Below are 12,939 nucleotides of genomic sequence, written 5' to 3' on the forward strand. Positions count from 1 at the left end.
CCTGGAATCAAACCTGCCACACCAGCCCTGGGGCTAAGGCTTTGGAGAAACTGAGTCCACGTACCCTGGGGCACTCGGCAGGGCCCCGCCCCCTCGCGGCCCCGCCCCTCACCTTGCCAGCGCCGTGCTCTGGCCGCGAAGGTGCGTGCGGCGCGCGCTGATTGGTGGCTTCCCGGCGCTGCCCCGCTGCCATTGGCTGCCGGGGCCTCTTTGTTCCAGGTCCCAGCCGCAGCCGAACCGGGCTGCGGAAGTTCGAGGGCGCGGGGTGAGCGGCTGCGGCGTCGGCGCCCGTGTCCCCGCAGCGGAGATCGCGGACGCGGGACCGAGTCCCTCCGACGCCCAGCATGGACCTGGAAACCAAAATGAAGAAGGTGAGTGGCGCGGGCGGCGGGCGCGGTCGCCTCACCTGGGCGCGGGAGCTGCCCTGTGTTCGCGGCCCACATCCCGGTAGGTGCCGGGAGAGGACGACCCCGCGGACCCCGGACCCTTGAGTGACTGTCGCGGTGGGGCGGGACCCTGCGACCCGTTGTCACCGCGCCTGAAACTTTCCGGAAAACCTTTCAGCCACGCCTTCTCCAAAGCCCAGGGTGAGGTCTGGGCGAGACGGTGACTGACACCGCTTCCTGTCTGGGGAAGCTGCGCTCTGGGGAGCCGGTGTGGTTCAGTGCTGTGGCTCTGACAGTCCCGATCTCCAACCCCTCAGCCTGGCTGCCCCAGGCTCTCTAAAGTGGCTGCTGACTAGTGACACTTCCTTCACACCCGCGCCTGCTGATAACTTCTGAAGTGATGACTTTGAGGGGAGTGTGTGTGTTTCACTGATGGCCTGAGTGCCAAAATAACTGTCTCCTTGCGGAGATGGTTCTCAAAATGTTTGCAGCCAGCGGCCAGCAGCGGCTGTTGCGGGTGCTGGGGAACACCCTCATCACCACTGTTCCTGGTGTCCGGGCTAATAGCCCTACCTGAGGAGCTCTGAGATTCTGGGGAGTCTCTCAGGTCGCCTGGGAGAAAGGGGTGGGGACCAGACTATGACTCAAAAGAACGCTGACGTCACGTTCTATTGTAACATTCGACCTTAAAGGTCTTGTTCCTGGGAATTGCGGCTGTTTACTTTGAAGTAAATTTCAGCTAGTGGTCATTTATCAAATAGGGAAGGAAGTTGTGCAGAGTAAGAAAGAAAAGTTGAGAAAACTTTCTTCTCTTGCTTCCTTACATTTGCTGGTTCATCTTCTAAAAGGGAATTTCTATTTTGTGTCCAGAATTGAATTTCTAAAATTGTATGCAAATATGAAGTATGAGGGTAGGAAGCGGTTGACGAATAAAAATTTGAACCTTTGAACCTAGGAAGCACTCCTTGGTCCCTTCTGATTAAAATCAGCTCCCAGAAGGGAAGTCAAGAACAGGAAATATAAAATACGTTCTTGTCTCTTCCTGTTTGATACTGATTCTCTCAACATGTTTTCTGGTTAACCATGCTTCCCACTTAGCAAACATTTATGGGCTGTGTAGTCTTAACACTGAACTCATTGAGTTTTAATGTAAGAACTACTTCAGGCATTTGTTTTTGTTTAGAAATACTGATTTGAAAATTATTCTTTTCAAATATTCAAAAGTGGGAATTCTTTGAAGGTAGAGAAGGATGCATAGGCAAATCAGAGGACTGCTAGGATAATGATCCTGGTGTGTGTAATACTGCCCTGGTATATATTTGTCAAACCCCACAGGATATAAGATACCAGAAGTGACCCCTACTGTGGAATCTGAACTTTGGCAATAGTATTGTGCCAGTGTGTCTCATAAGTGGCCATTTCTGAAGCACAAGGTTGATAATGAGGGGGCGTGCTGGGCATGTGGAGACAAAGACCATGGGGGAACTGTGCTTCTGCTCAGTTTTACTGTGGACCGAAAGACTATTTTTTAAGCTATTCTATTAAAAAAAACAAACCTCTTTGAGACAATAATTCTTGAAGGAAAGTCTAAAGTTAAGAGTGATTTCTGCTAGCAAGGGATTTAACAAATGCAGATATTTATAAGCACTTTCCTGATGTCTGGGTTATAATAAATAATTCTTTTGAAATGTGGCATAACTATCCTCCTCCATTCTCCTTTTACTTTAAAAGGACATCTTTCCACCCAAGTTCCTTAACCGTCTGTTAGCTTACTCCTTTGCATCCCATCTCAAGAACAAAGATTTCAGAAATTTAAAGAAAATGAAGTAACATCAATAAATCCTATTTTACGATGTTGTCACTCCCGGTGATGCTCAGAGGGTCCTCTGTCAGTAGATGACTCAGACACCCCAACAGTGTCTCATTTGACTGCCAACCATGGGATTTACTTTCCTAAGCTGTTCCTTGTAGTGGATTGGCTGAAAGGTTCCCCAGTGCAAAACACTTTAAAGATTCTGGGAGTCCATTTTACCCTTGAAGCCATTATCTCAAAAGAAACAGATGTTTAAGAATTGCTTTATTTAGAAATCTCTTCCTAACACACTTAAAGAAGTATTACAAGATTCTCTGACTCATCATGAAGGCTTGTCCCCTCATTGTCTAGATAATTGTCAGATCTTCTTCAGTTACACAAGAAAAGCCATTGTTTGAATGTACTTCCAAAGCAAAGGCAGTTTGGAAATGGAAATAGAGGCATTTAAGTAAAAATCAACTTGACTTGTAGTAGCTTAAGAAGTGTGGTATTTTTCCCTCTCAAAGCCCTTCCATTTCATTGCTGACTACAAAAAGAATTTTCCCCAGGCAGTTGGAAAAATGTTATTTATTTCCCATTACCATTTCCTGTAAAAAGGATTAAAGAGGGCAGTCTTTACCTTTCAGTGACCTATTTGGGTTGTACTATTCTAAGAGTCTTTGGTTTATAAAGGGAGAGATTTCTTCATGAACTTGCCCTTGGGTTGATTAACAGTTGCACACCACTATCACAGGCACTCTGGGTTTCATAATTGCTGTTTTGCTGTATTTTGTTTTGTTTGAAGCAAGTGAGCTGTTGCTAGGATGTGGAAGCTGGTCTGTCTACACAGAGTTTTGTCTTAACAATATTTTAGATGAGAATTTGACTTTTATGTTCATGCCCTGTCCTGAAGCACTCAGCTGGACCCTGCTCCTGCGTCTTGCATCCCTTTTACTTTGTGTGAGTAAAAATCTGCATCTGATTGCAAAAGTAAACACTGGCTCTGAGAGGTAGAAACAGTCTCGTTTTCATGGTAAATCATGGCCCATCACCAGATGTTTTCCCTTGGCGCTCCTCTCTCTGAGAAAATCAACTTTTGTTCTTCAAAATATACTGAAGACAGAGACTCCAGTGACTTCCATTGTACTGCCTAGAATTGCTGCCAGGCTTTATTTTACTGTGTTTTGTAGATCTCATTTTGAAACTCTATCCTAACATCTTACATACTTTTCTTGAAATTCTTTGTTTTTTAACTTTACTTTAAAAAGAACGAGATGCATCTTAAATGTGGAAGGCCATTAACAACAACAACAAGAAAGTCTTTCTCTGCATTCAGATTTGTTTAAAAAACTTTAATTATTACCCAAAAGTGGATAGTAAGTTCAAGTGACTGGAGTTGGAAAAGATTCAGCATCACAAAGATTATTGCATTGGAAATGAGAATGAGCGTTTTCTCCTAGGTAGCCCCTTAGTTAAGTGAAAAAAGCAAGTATGTGGGAATCTGGGTCCTCAAATCTAACTTTTCTGCATGAAGCCTTTCTTGGTGTAGGAAACTGTTGACAGAAAAACTACCCCTCACCCAGAAAGAAAGGAGTGGGGGGAGGGGGGAGAGAGTGAGTTTATTCTGGAGCCATTTTGAGTGACCATGGCCCAGGAACACAGATGTAAGTTATCCTATATGTCATGTTCCACCGTGGGAGCAGTTTCATGACATTTTATAACTTTACAGTGCAAAGAAAGTCATGAATCGAGGCAAGTTTAAAATACATCAGAGATGCAATCATGTCAAGATGGGGGAGGTTTCTGTCGGCCCAACATGCAAGATGCTGTCTGATTTCATGATGTTGGGAGGTTTCTGTAGGCCCAACATGCAAGATGCCATCTGATTTCACGATGTTGGGAGGTTTTCTGTAGGCCCCACATGCAAGATGCCATCTGATTTCATGATGTTGGGAGGTTTCTGTCGGCCCAACATGCAAGATGCCGTCTGATGACATTCCTAGATTTTGGGCTGGTGGAAGCTAGTCATCTGCTAAGTTAATAGATTCCAAGAGGTTTCTGTCTAATAGACGTTAGTGCAGACTCAGATGGGCTGGGACTGACTGTTCCAGAAGGCTAGAACTAGCCCAAGATAAGGTAATTAATTAGCTTCTGGGCCTTCACCATTCCAATCTCTCCATAGTACCAGCATTCTCCTCAGACCATCACTTTCTGCAGACACAACTTGTTTCCAGGAGTTTTTGTTCACGAAGCACTGGAAAGACATTTTCTTCAAGAGTCTTTGTGAAGAGAGAGCTTGTCTTTAAAGGGAGATGCTTTGACTCAGAACCCACAGAAGAAAGGAAAGTGCTCCCGCTAAGCTCTTGTTTCTTTTCCTCTTGCTGTGGTAAAATGCTCCAACAAAAGTAATATAGCAGAAAGGATTTATTCTAGCTCATAGCACAAGAGTACAATTCATCGTGGCGGGGAAGTCAAGGTATTTGGAGCTTGATGGAGTTGGTTATAGTAAATCCACAATCAGGAAACAGAGCCATGAATACACACTGCTGTTCAGCTCCTCTTTGCATTTATACAGTCTAGATACAAGCATAGGGAAATGGTGTGTCAAGGTGGGAACAAGACAGTGAACACTAATAGTCACAATTATGTACTCCATACTGAATAATATTGCTTGTACAGTGGTCATATTCCAAGTCCAATACTAAATCTTATGCATTCTTCAAGGTCTGTCTTATTGTAACTAACCCACCCTCTTCTAGAAACATGCCCCCCACCCCCACCCCCGTGTTCCTACCTACAAAGAAAAGCATTGACTCTAAATTCCCAAAGATTGTTTCTGTAACTCTTAAGATAGTCACTGTAGATTGCAAATACATTTGGAGCTTCACCTTTTCACCTAGATTTTAAGCTTGAGAGACACATTTACATTTTATAATACTTGACTACTTTGATTGTTGTTCAAAAGTCTTATGAGGGCCATAGTCCCACTTTGAGGACTAAGAAACCTCAGCACAGATTACTTAATCTGCAACTGAAGAACCTTACTAAGAACTTGAACCATAATCCTGAGAATTCATGTTTCTTTTATTATACCACCTACCTTGTGAGTCTTCTGTTACCCAATTTATTCACTGTGTTGAAGTAATTATATCATACAAATAAAGTATGATGCATTTGAACAATTTTACTTGCTTATTTAAAAAAATTATATTTGGCTTGGCAGCAGTGGCACACGCCTTTAATTCTAGCACTCGGGAGGTAGAGGCAGGAAGATCTCTTTGAGTTCGAGGCCAGCATAGTCTACAGAGCCAGTTCGAGGACAGTAAGGTTTACACAAAGAAACTCTGTCTCTTGGGGGAAAAACAATTATATTTGAAGAAGTGATTTCTATACCAATAAAATTACCATCTGTCCCACTGGTTTTCAGGTTATGTGCTTAAGTTCATGTTTGCTGCATACCCATTAGTGCTGGTTGCCAGATAGAAGTCTACGCAAGTAAAAAGCTCATGAAAAGGAATTTCTGGGAGACTTTTACAGGCAAAAAAACTCCAATAGCATTCCTTACCATATCCTTTAGAATTCTTCCAACTTCTCAGTTTGTTTTGGGAGCTAAGAGTAATGTGATCCCGAGCAGTCTCGAGCCTGTGTTGGAGTCTCTGCTTTAGGTTGTCAGTCATAGCATCTGGATCTGCAGGGGTCCTGGTGAGCTCTGGAAGTGTTCTGCCTTCTGAACTTCACATGTAGTAGAAGTCTCCACACTCTGTGGGTTGGAAATGCTTTTTCCAATGGCAAATGCCCCGAGTTTCACAGACATAGTGGACCAAACAGGTAACAGCAGAGCAGAAACCAAAACAAATGAGCATACCAGGGCACTCCTCATGCTGAGGAAGCTATTAATGTTCATTTCCCTCCTGCTTACAAAAACTTGCGTTAAAAAGCAGTGAGAAACATCAAAATGGTGAGCTGTCTCTTGAACTTGTTATGGAAATTATCAGAATGGAATTAATATTAGGGGCCATCACTGTGTGGCAAAGATTACTTAGTAGGGCTCTCTTAGTGCTACTCTTGGTGTTCTTTCTCTGAGAATAGAATAGTAATTGGCTACCTGATAATTGGAATACAAGTTCTTTATACAAAGCGAACTGCACAGTTTGCTTAGAATTTCGGAAAGGTCAGTAATGTTCAGGACATGTCTGTGTCTGGACAGATCACCCATGTATCCATACTTTCTCCCTTATTTTTATCAGCATCCTTTCACATCATACTAGGCTGTAGTAGTTCTACTATTTTTATTATGTTGGCCACCTTGGATCTCAATTTCCATGTTTGAAAAAAACTCAGTAAGTGAAAGAGATTATTCCGAAGGTTCTGAGTCCCATGGCTCTGACTATAAAAAGTTATGGTAACAGTCTACCAAGTACAGTGTCCCATGGCCCTTATAAATCACACAGACCACAAATGTGCATGTAAATACATATACACATGTACACAGGAAGTGGTATAGTGTATAACTGTTTTATACATCTGTGAATTCCACAGGGAAGCTAGTTGCATGGGACAATTGAGCTCACATGTGAAGTGTTGTTTTCCTTAGTGTATGGAGAAATGAAAAGCAAAGGATCACTCACTGTTTTTAATTGTCATGTCTCTCAAACAAGACTTGCCTCTTAAAAGCTCTTCTTTAAATGTTATCTGGCCAGGCGGCGGTGGTGCACGCCTTTAATTCCAGCACTCGGGAAACAGAGGCAGGCGGATCTCTGTGAGTTCGAGGCCAGCCTGGTCTACAGAGCGAGTTCCAGGATAGGCTCCAAAGCTACACAGAGAAATCCTGACTTGAAACGCACCCCCCCCCCCAAAAAAAAAAAAAAGATATCTGGCTAGGCTGTGGTGATGCACGCCTTTAATCCCAACATTTGGGAGGCAGAGGCAGGCAGGTCTCAGTGAGGTCAAGGCAAGCCTGATCTACAGACCGAGTTCCAGGACTGTTGCACAGGGAAACCCTGTCTCAGGATAAATAAATAAATAAATAAATAAATAAATAAATAAATAAATAAATAAATAAATAAATAAGGAAAGAAAGATGTATCTATCTATCTATGACTGGTGCAGGATGTGGTACTATAGTAATGAAAAGAATAGAGTGTTAGAACAGAAACAAATACCTAAAAGTAAATGATAGATGAAAATCAGCAGAGCTAAGATTACAACATCCAGAGGTACCTTGGCAGGTTAGCAGTATACTGGATTTCTAACCTGGTGGGAAGTTTGGGTGGTGAGTCTTCAGCATCATTAATCTTGCCAACTTTGGAATTCTCATTTCCTTTATCTTCAATAATGGCCACCGGGGGAGAAAATGCAAAAGCGATTTTATATACTGAAGTGTGGAACTAACCATGATAAAATGAAGCAATGGTCATTGCATCCTTGGACCTCTCAAGTGGCCACACTTAGTCTTCATGATTACAAACGCCCTGCAGAAGTCAGCCTTGGATTCCTGCTTGCTGTGCTCAGAAAGTTTTGTTTAGCAACTACTGCCATGGTAACTAATACTATGTTTTTTTTATTTTTTGTTTTGTTTTGTTTTGCTTTGTTTTAAGACAGGGTTTCTTTGTGTAGCCCTGGCTATCCTGGAACTCACTCTGTAGATCAGGCTAGCCTCAAACTCAGAGATTCCACCCCCCTCCATGTGCTGGGACTGAAAGGGTGCACCACCACTGCGCAGCGATACTTTGATTTTTTTTTTAATGATTTTATTAGATCATTAATGTTCAAAGCATATAGGAAACTCATTTTTATAAGATAGTGAAATGTTCAGGGAAATTATATTGGTTGTGATTAAAGAAACCTCAAAAAAAAACACAAAAATGGAGAAACAAGAATAATCAAATTTAAAACAGGTTGAAAAGCAGCATTTGCAAGATTTTAAAGAAAAGAGTGTCACTGGTCTTAGAATAAATATGCACTTATGCCCTGTGTTAGAGGCCGAAACAAAGATTAAGTTTTTCCAACCACCCAGCTTTAGCTTGTCCTATAAAACAACCAGAGTCTGATCCGAAGGAGGTGCATCTTTTTATTTTCTGAGTTTCACACTCACCTAACTTCCTGTTTAAATAATTGCCTAGCAAGATAAAAGGGTATATGAGATCACAATGTTCTAGCTCTTGCTGCTTTTATTTGGTCCCCAAAGTAAAAGGGATAGTTTACCATCTCCAGTTTCTCTGATCCTCCCCCAGTCTGCTGAGGATGGGGTTGGGCTGGGCTGGGGTGAGACTTAAGGGTAGAGAGTGTTTGGCCAGAAGCCAGCCCTTGGGGGCTGCAGAGATCTGCCTGCTCAGTGAGGTAAGGCTACTACTGGAGGAATTCTTTGTCGCTGAAGCACTCTGACTCATCCTCAGACCTGGAGTGATTGAGCGTGTATTTACCATAGTAACATTCTGACTACCTTAAGAAAACTATAAAAAGGAGTTTCCGGGAGTTTATTGCCTCTTCTTATCTGAACAGTGGTGAGCTGAACACAGAAAACTGGGCTGGAAGCCTAGAATGCTTTGGTGAGGAGGTCACTAATAAGACAAAGCCACGGGAACTTTTTTTTTGCTGTGTCTGATGCGACCGTGATACGGTTTCATTGCAAAATGGTGATGCAGATATTAAGGTAGACTTTTGGTTTTATATGGGCACATCATCGTGGCAGCCTGGTACAATGAGTCACAATGGTAGGATGTCTGGTTTTTTTCCTTTTATGAGGTTCTGGCCTGCAATAAAAGTAACTGGGACTCAGCAGAAAGTTATGCTTTGTTTTACATAAAGAATATTTAAAGTGGTTTACATTTAGGATGACAGACTCCAAACTGGATTTCTACCCATATTGCTTTGAGCTTATGTCGTCTAGAATACTATGGTGTCAGCATTGGTAAGAAAAAAAAGGAGCGGGGTGGCTGGAATGAGAAGGAAGGAGGCAAGACAGACATGTAAATTTAATAATATTGTTTCTTTTCATCTGGTAAGGAACAACTTAAAAAATCTACCATAGGCTAATTTCCTGAAAACAGCAAAAATGAGTTACTAAAATAAAAAAACAAACAAACAAAAAAACTGAGGGTTTTTTTTGGTGGTTTTTTTTTTAAGTTGTCAAAGGCTTATAATGGCTCCTGTTGCTCACACTTGCTTCTTTATATGTCTCGGTCTGGACTGGTGAGTCATGGTTTGCCAACTGCCATATTTTTGAAGAGCCTTGCAGTAATAGGAATGCAAGCAACCGTTATTGAGTCCCTGGGCAAAAGTAATGAACTTTTTGAGACAGGGTTTCTCTGTGTAGTTTTGCGCCTTTCCTGGCACTCACTTGGTAGTCCAGGCTGGCCTCAAACTCACAGAGATCCGCCTGGCTCTGCCTCCCGAGTGCTGGGATTAAAGGCGTGCGCCACCACCGCCCGGCTTAGTAATGCACTTTAATTGGGTAGACTGGGAGTGGTCTATGGAGGAACCAATTCCTGGACAAGAAACAAAACTTCACTAGGCAAACAAGGCATCTCACAGGCAGGCTACATGGCATGAAACCAAGGTGCTGGGTGGTGAAAAGTCGGTAGGTACATCCTTGCTTGGAGTTCACACGTTCCCAGCTCCTCTTTGACCCTTCTGAAGCTAAGCCAAGAGCATGACAGCCTCAGCAGTTGGTAGTTTTCCCAAGGTCAGGTTTTAATTGAGGAAATGGGAAGCTGAGCTACTGAAGCAGCCCCGCCCACTGCTGTGGATCTCTGTCCCTTTGCTTTAACCCTGATTCATGTTGGGTAAGTTCTTTCAATCTGCTTGTAAAAGGAGGACATTCCACATTGTGGGCTAGCTGGTGTTGGCGGGACTCGGCTCACCGCTGTGGGTTGGCATCAGCCTACCACAAGCTTTTGTCTTCGTGATACCTCCAGTCAACTAAGGGTTTGTTTGCTCTGCAAAGATGAATGCCCAAAGTGGGACTTAGGGTCAGCATCTCTGACCCTGGGATGTTAGGATCCTCAACCTTACACGTGAGTATGAGAGCTCTGCCACGGGTCCAGCAATGACATGGAGCAAACATCTAGGAAGGAGCCTAACAGCTCCTCAGCAGCCAACGTAGTAACTTCCAGGGGCTTTCTAGAACTTTCCCGGTGGCTATAGCTCTTCTACACTTTTAGCTCTTTACAATTCCCTCACCTCCATAGCCACAGCTCTCTGTGGCTCTTCTTAGGCTGGGTTCTTTGTGTTTTTTCTCTCTCCTTGTCTGTAACCCTTGAGCCGCTCTCAAATTGTTGCTGGGGATGCCTGGGGCCACAAGCTGGTTGAGTTGCTAATGTAGTGCATTTTACCTGTAGTAAAGACCACGAGTGAGTGGCCACCAAACACTCTTAATGTGGCTTTATTGGAGTCAGGGCTGCTGCATCAGTGGGTAATGTACGGACGTTCTCCTGGATTGCTCCTGGCCTGCTGCAGGGGAAGGAAAAAGTGAGCAAATCCTGCACATGCACTGTCATGGATGGGCTAGGTTCTCTGCCCAGGCAAAGGAGGAACTTACGGGGGGATACCCAGGATTCACAGCAGGCTCACTGGAAGCTTTCATGACATAATCAAAGTCTCCTGAAACAAAGGTGAAGTTGACAGGCAGCCATGAGAGTTGCAATGCCCCATGTATTTAGAATAACATGTGTGTTTGCCTTGATAGGTTTGATTTCTCTGTGTTATCATTGCAGTCTTGGTGAGAGGCCATGAGGATATGTGTTTGTATATATGTCTAGTTTTTATGAGATAGGGTCTCGCTCTAGTGCAAACTAGCCTAAAAATGACTTACATAGCCCAAACTAGCCTTGAACTTGTGGTAGTCAACCTGCTTTAGCCTTCCAAGTTCTAGGATTACAGATATGAACCACTATGCATATTTTTTTTGAGACAGTCTTATGTAGCCCGAGCTGGCCTTGAGCTTCCTGTGTTAACAATGATGACCTCACGCTCTCTTCCGTCTATGTCTCAGATGGGCTGGTGAGTCATGGTTTGCCAACTGCCACATTTTGAAGAGGACTGCAATAACAGGAATACACACAACCTCCTGCCTCTACTTTCCATGTCCTGGAGTCACAGATGTCCTCTACCATGCTATGTCTAGCTTTCAAAATAGCCACACCCATCATGACAGTCATTCAAGGAACTTCCCATGGGTTTGAATGGGAGTTGAATACCTCCGCTGTCCCCTGAGCATGATGGGGCTGCCCTCTGCTGCGGAGCTCCTGGAACACCAGCAAGCTCATCCACAGTCCAGGCAGGCTCGGGAACAATGGAAAGCGCGGCCACACATCCCTAGCTGGCCTTCACCTCTATCCCACCTGGGTTACTCACTCAGTTCTGTACCCGCCACCAGTGAGGCTAGAGGTATGGAAAGTATGTGACAGCTGTCAGCCAAGTAGCCATCAAGGAACAGAGTTGCCCAACAGCCTTACTCATAATGAGGAAGAACATGAGGGACTATGCATAACAAAGATCTTACACAAAATTAATCTTCTTTTTCAGTGAACTTTATCTAACAATCCTTAACTTCTGACTAAATATCCTTAAAGAGGGTTGGCACCTTCTGATCTATCTCACTTAAATCGAGTACTTGTAGCAAAGGGTTGGAACAGTAGAGGGCAGGTAGTCTTTGGGCCTGCTAAAAGGCTGTGAAAAAATGAGGAATGTTGCAGTGTGTTTTACTTGATCTTCAGAGGGCCTGTGTTTAATCCTCCCACTTTTCTGCTGGCTTTGAGACACAGATCCCTCCAAATTCCTCTCAGCCAGGCTATGTTACTTCTACATTGCCTGAGGAAATGCAGAACTTATTTCTGTGGAAAATGCCAAATTGCCTGAGGTTTTTAAGAGAGGTTACAAAGTCTGACCTTTTAAATATAACAACAAATTCAAAGTATGCTACAGAAATGTTCAAGCTGTGGTGCAAGGATTAGAATATGTCAGTGCCGATAGGATGCAAAGTTGTCCAAAGAGAAAGAGGCCCAAGGTAAGGGGTGGGGGGAAGGAAGCTAGACACATTTACCCCACCTCCACATTCTTCAAGACATCACAGATAAGGCAGTAGAATGTTTTCTTGTGACTTCTGTGGACCAAATGAATTCAGTCAGAATTCAGTCAGAACATTGCCCACCACCATGCTCTTCTCGAACATGGGGGCTTTGAAGGAAGCCCCTCAGAGCTTGCTGTTCCCACTGGGACATTTGAATCCCAGCTTTGATACTTGCCTCTTAATCTGGACAGGTTTTTGTTGTTGTTGTTGTTTGTTTGTTTGTTTTTTAACTTCTTTGGTTTTGATTACTCTGTGAACTGCTAGTAGTCCAAAATTCTTTGATAAGGATGCTTAGATGGCTCTTAGCGCTAATAAGTAAAGGTCTAGAGAGCCAGAGTTGTATCAGTGCTCGTAGTGTATCCTGGCATCAATTCTTGGTGCTAATTCCCTCCAACTGTATGTCGCTGGCAATGTTACTTAACCCTCTACACCCTACTGTAGCCTCATCCTCAAGTCTCTCAGTTACTGAGGATGCCAGCATAAGTGAAACGAACATTTGAAGCACTATGTCTGGAACCTACACGTAGAAAACAAACAATTATATCATCATCACCATCGTAAAAAATTCCAATCTAGAGGGATGAAAACCACACAGAAATCATCACACCGTTTAATAAACACCCGATGGGATCATCAAGAATTCTGTGATGACGTGCTCACAGCAAATTACTGCGAGGTGGCGCTTTCCTGAA

The 12,939-nt window shown here is 43.5% G+C and overlaps 1 protein-coding gene across 1 annotated transcript in view; it reads left to right on the plus strand.

The window, feature by feature from the left end:
* Window positions 1-217: 217 nt before the first annotated feature.
* Tes (testin LIM domain protein) overlaps window positions 218-12,939 on the plus strand; it is a 42,705-nt gene continuing 29,983 nt past the window's right edge. Inside the window, exon 1 of the mRNA XM_059257393.1 lies at window positions 218-371. Within this exon, the coding sequence (XP_059113376.1) occupies window positions 345-371 (27 nt within the window). The 5' untranslated portion in view covers window positions 218-344. The remainder of the gene's footprint in view (window positions 372-12,939) is intronic.

This window comes from Peromyscus eremicus, chromosome 3, assembly GCF_949786415.1.
Source record: "Peromyscus eremicus chromosome 3, PerEre_H2_v1, whole genome shotgun sequence".
In the NCBI taxonomy this organism is placed as follows: domain Eukaryota; kingdom Metazoa; phylum Chordata; class Mammalia; order Rodentia; family Cricetidae; genus Peromyscus; species Peromyscus eremicus.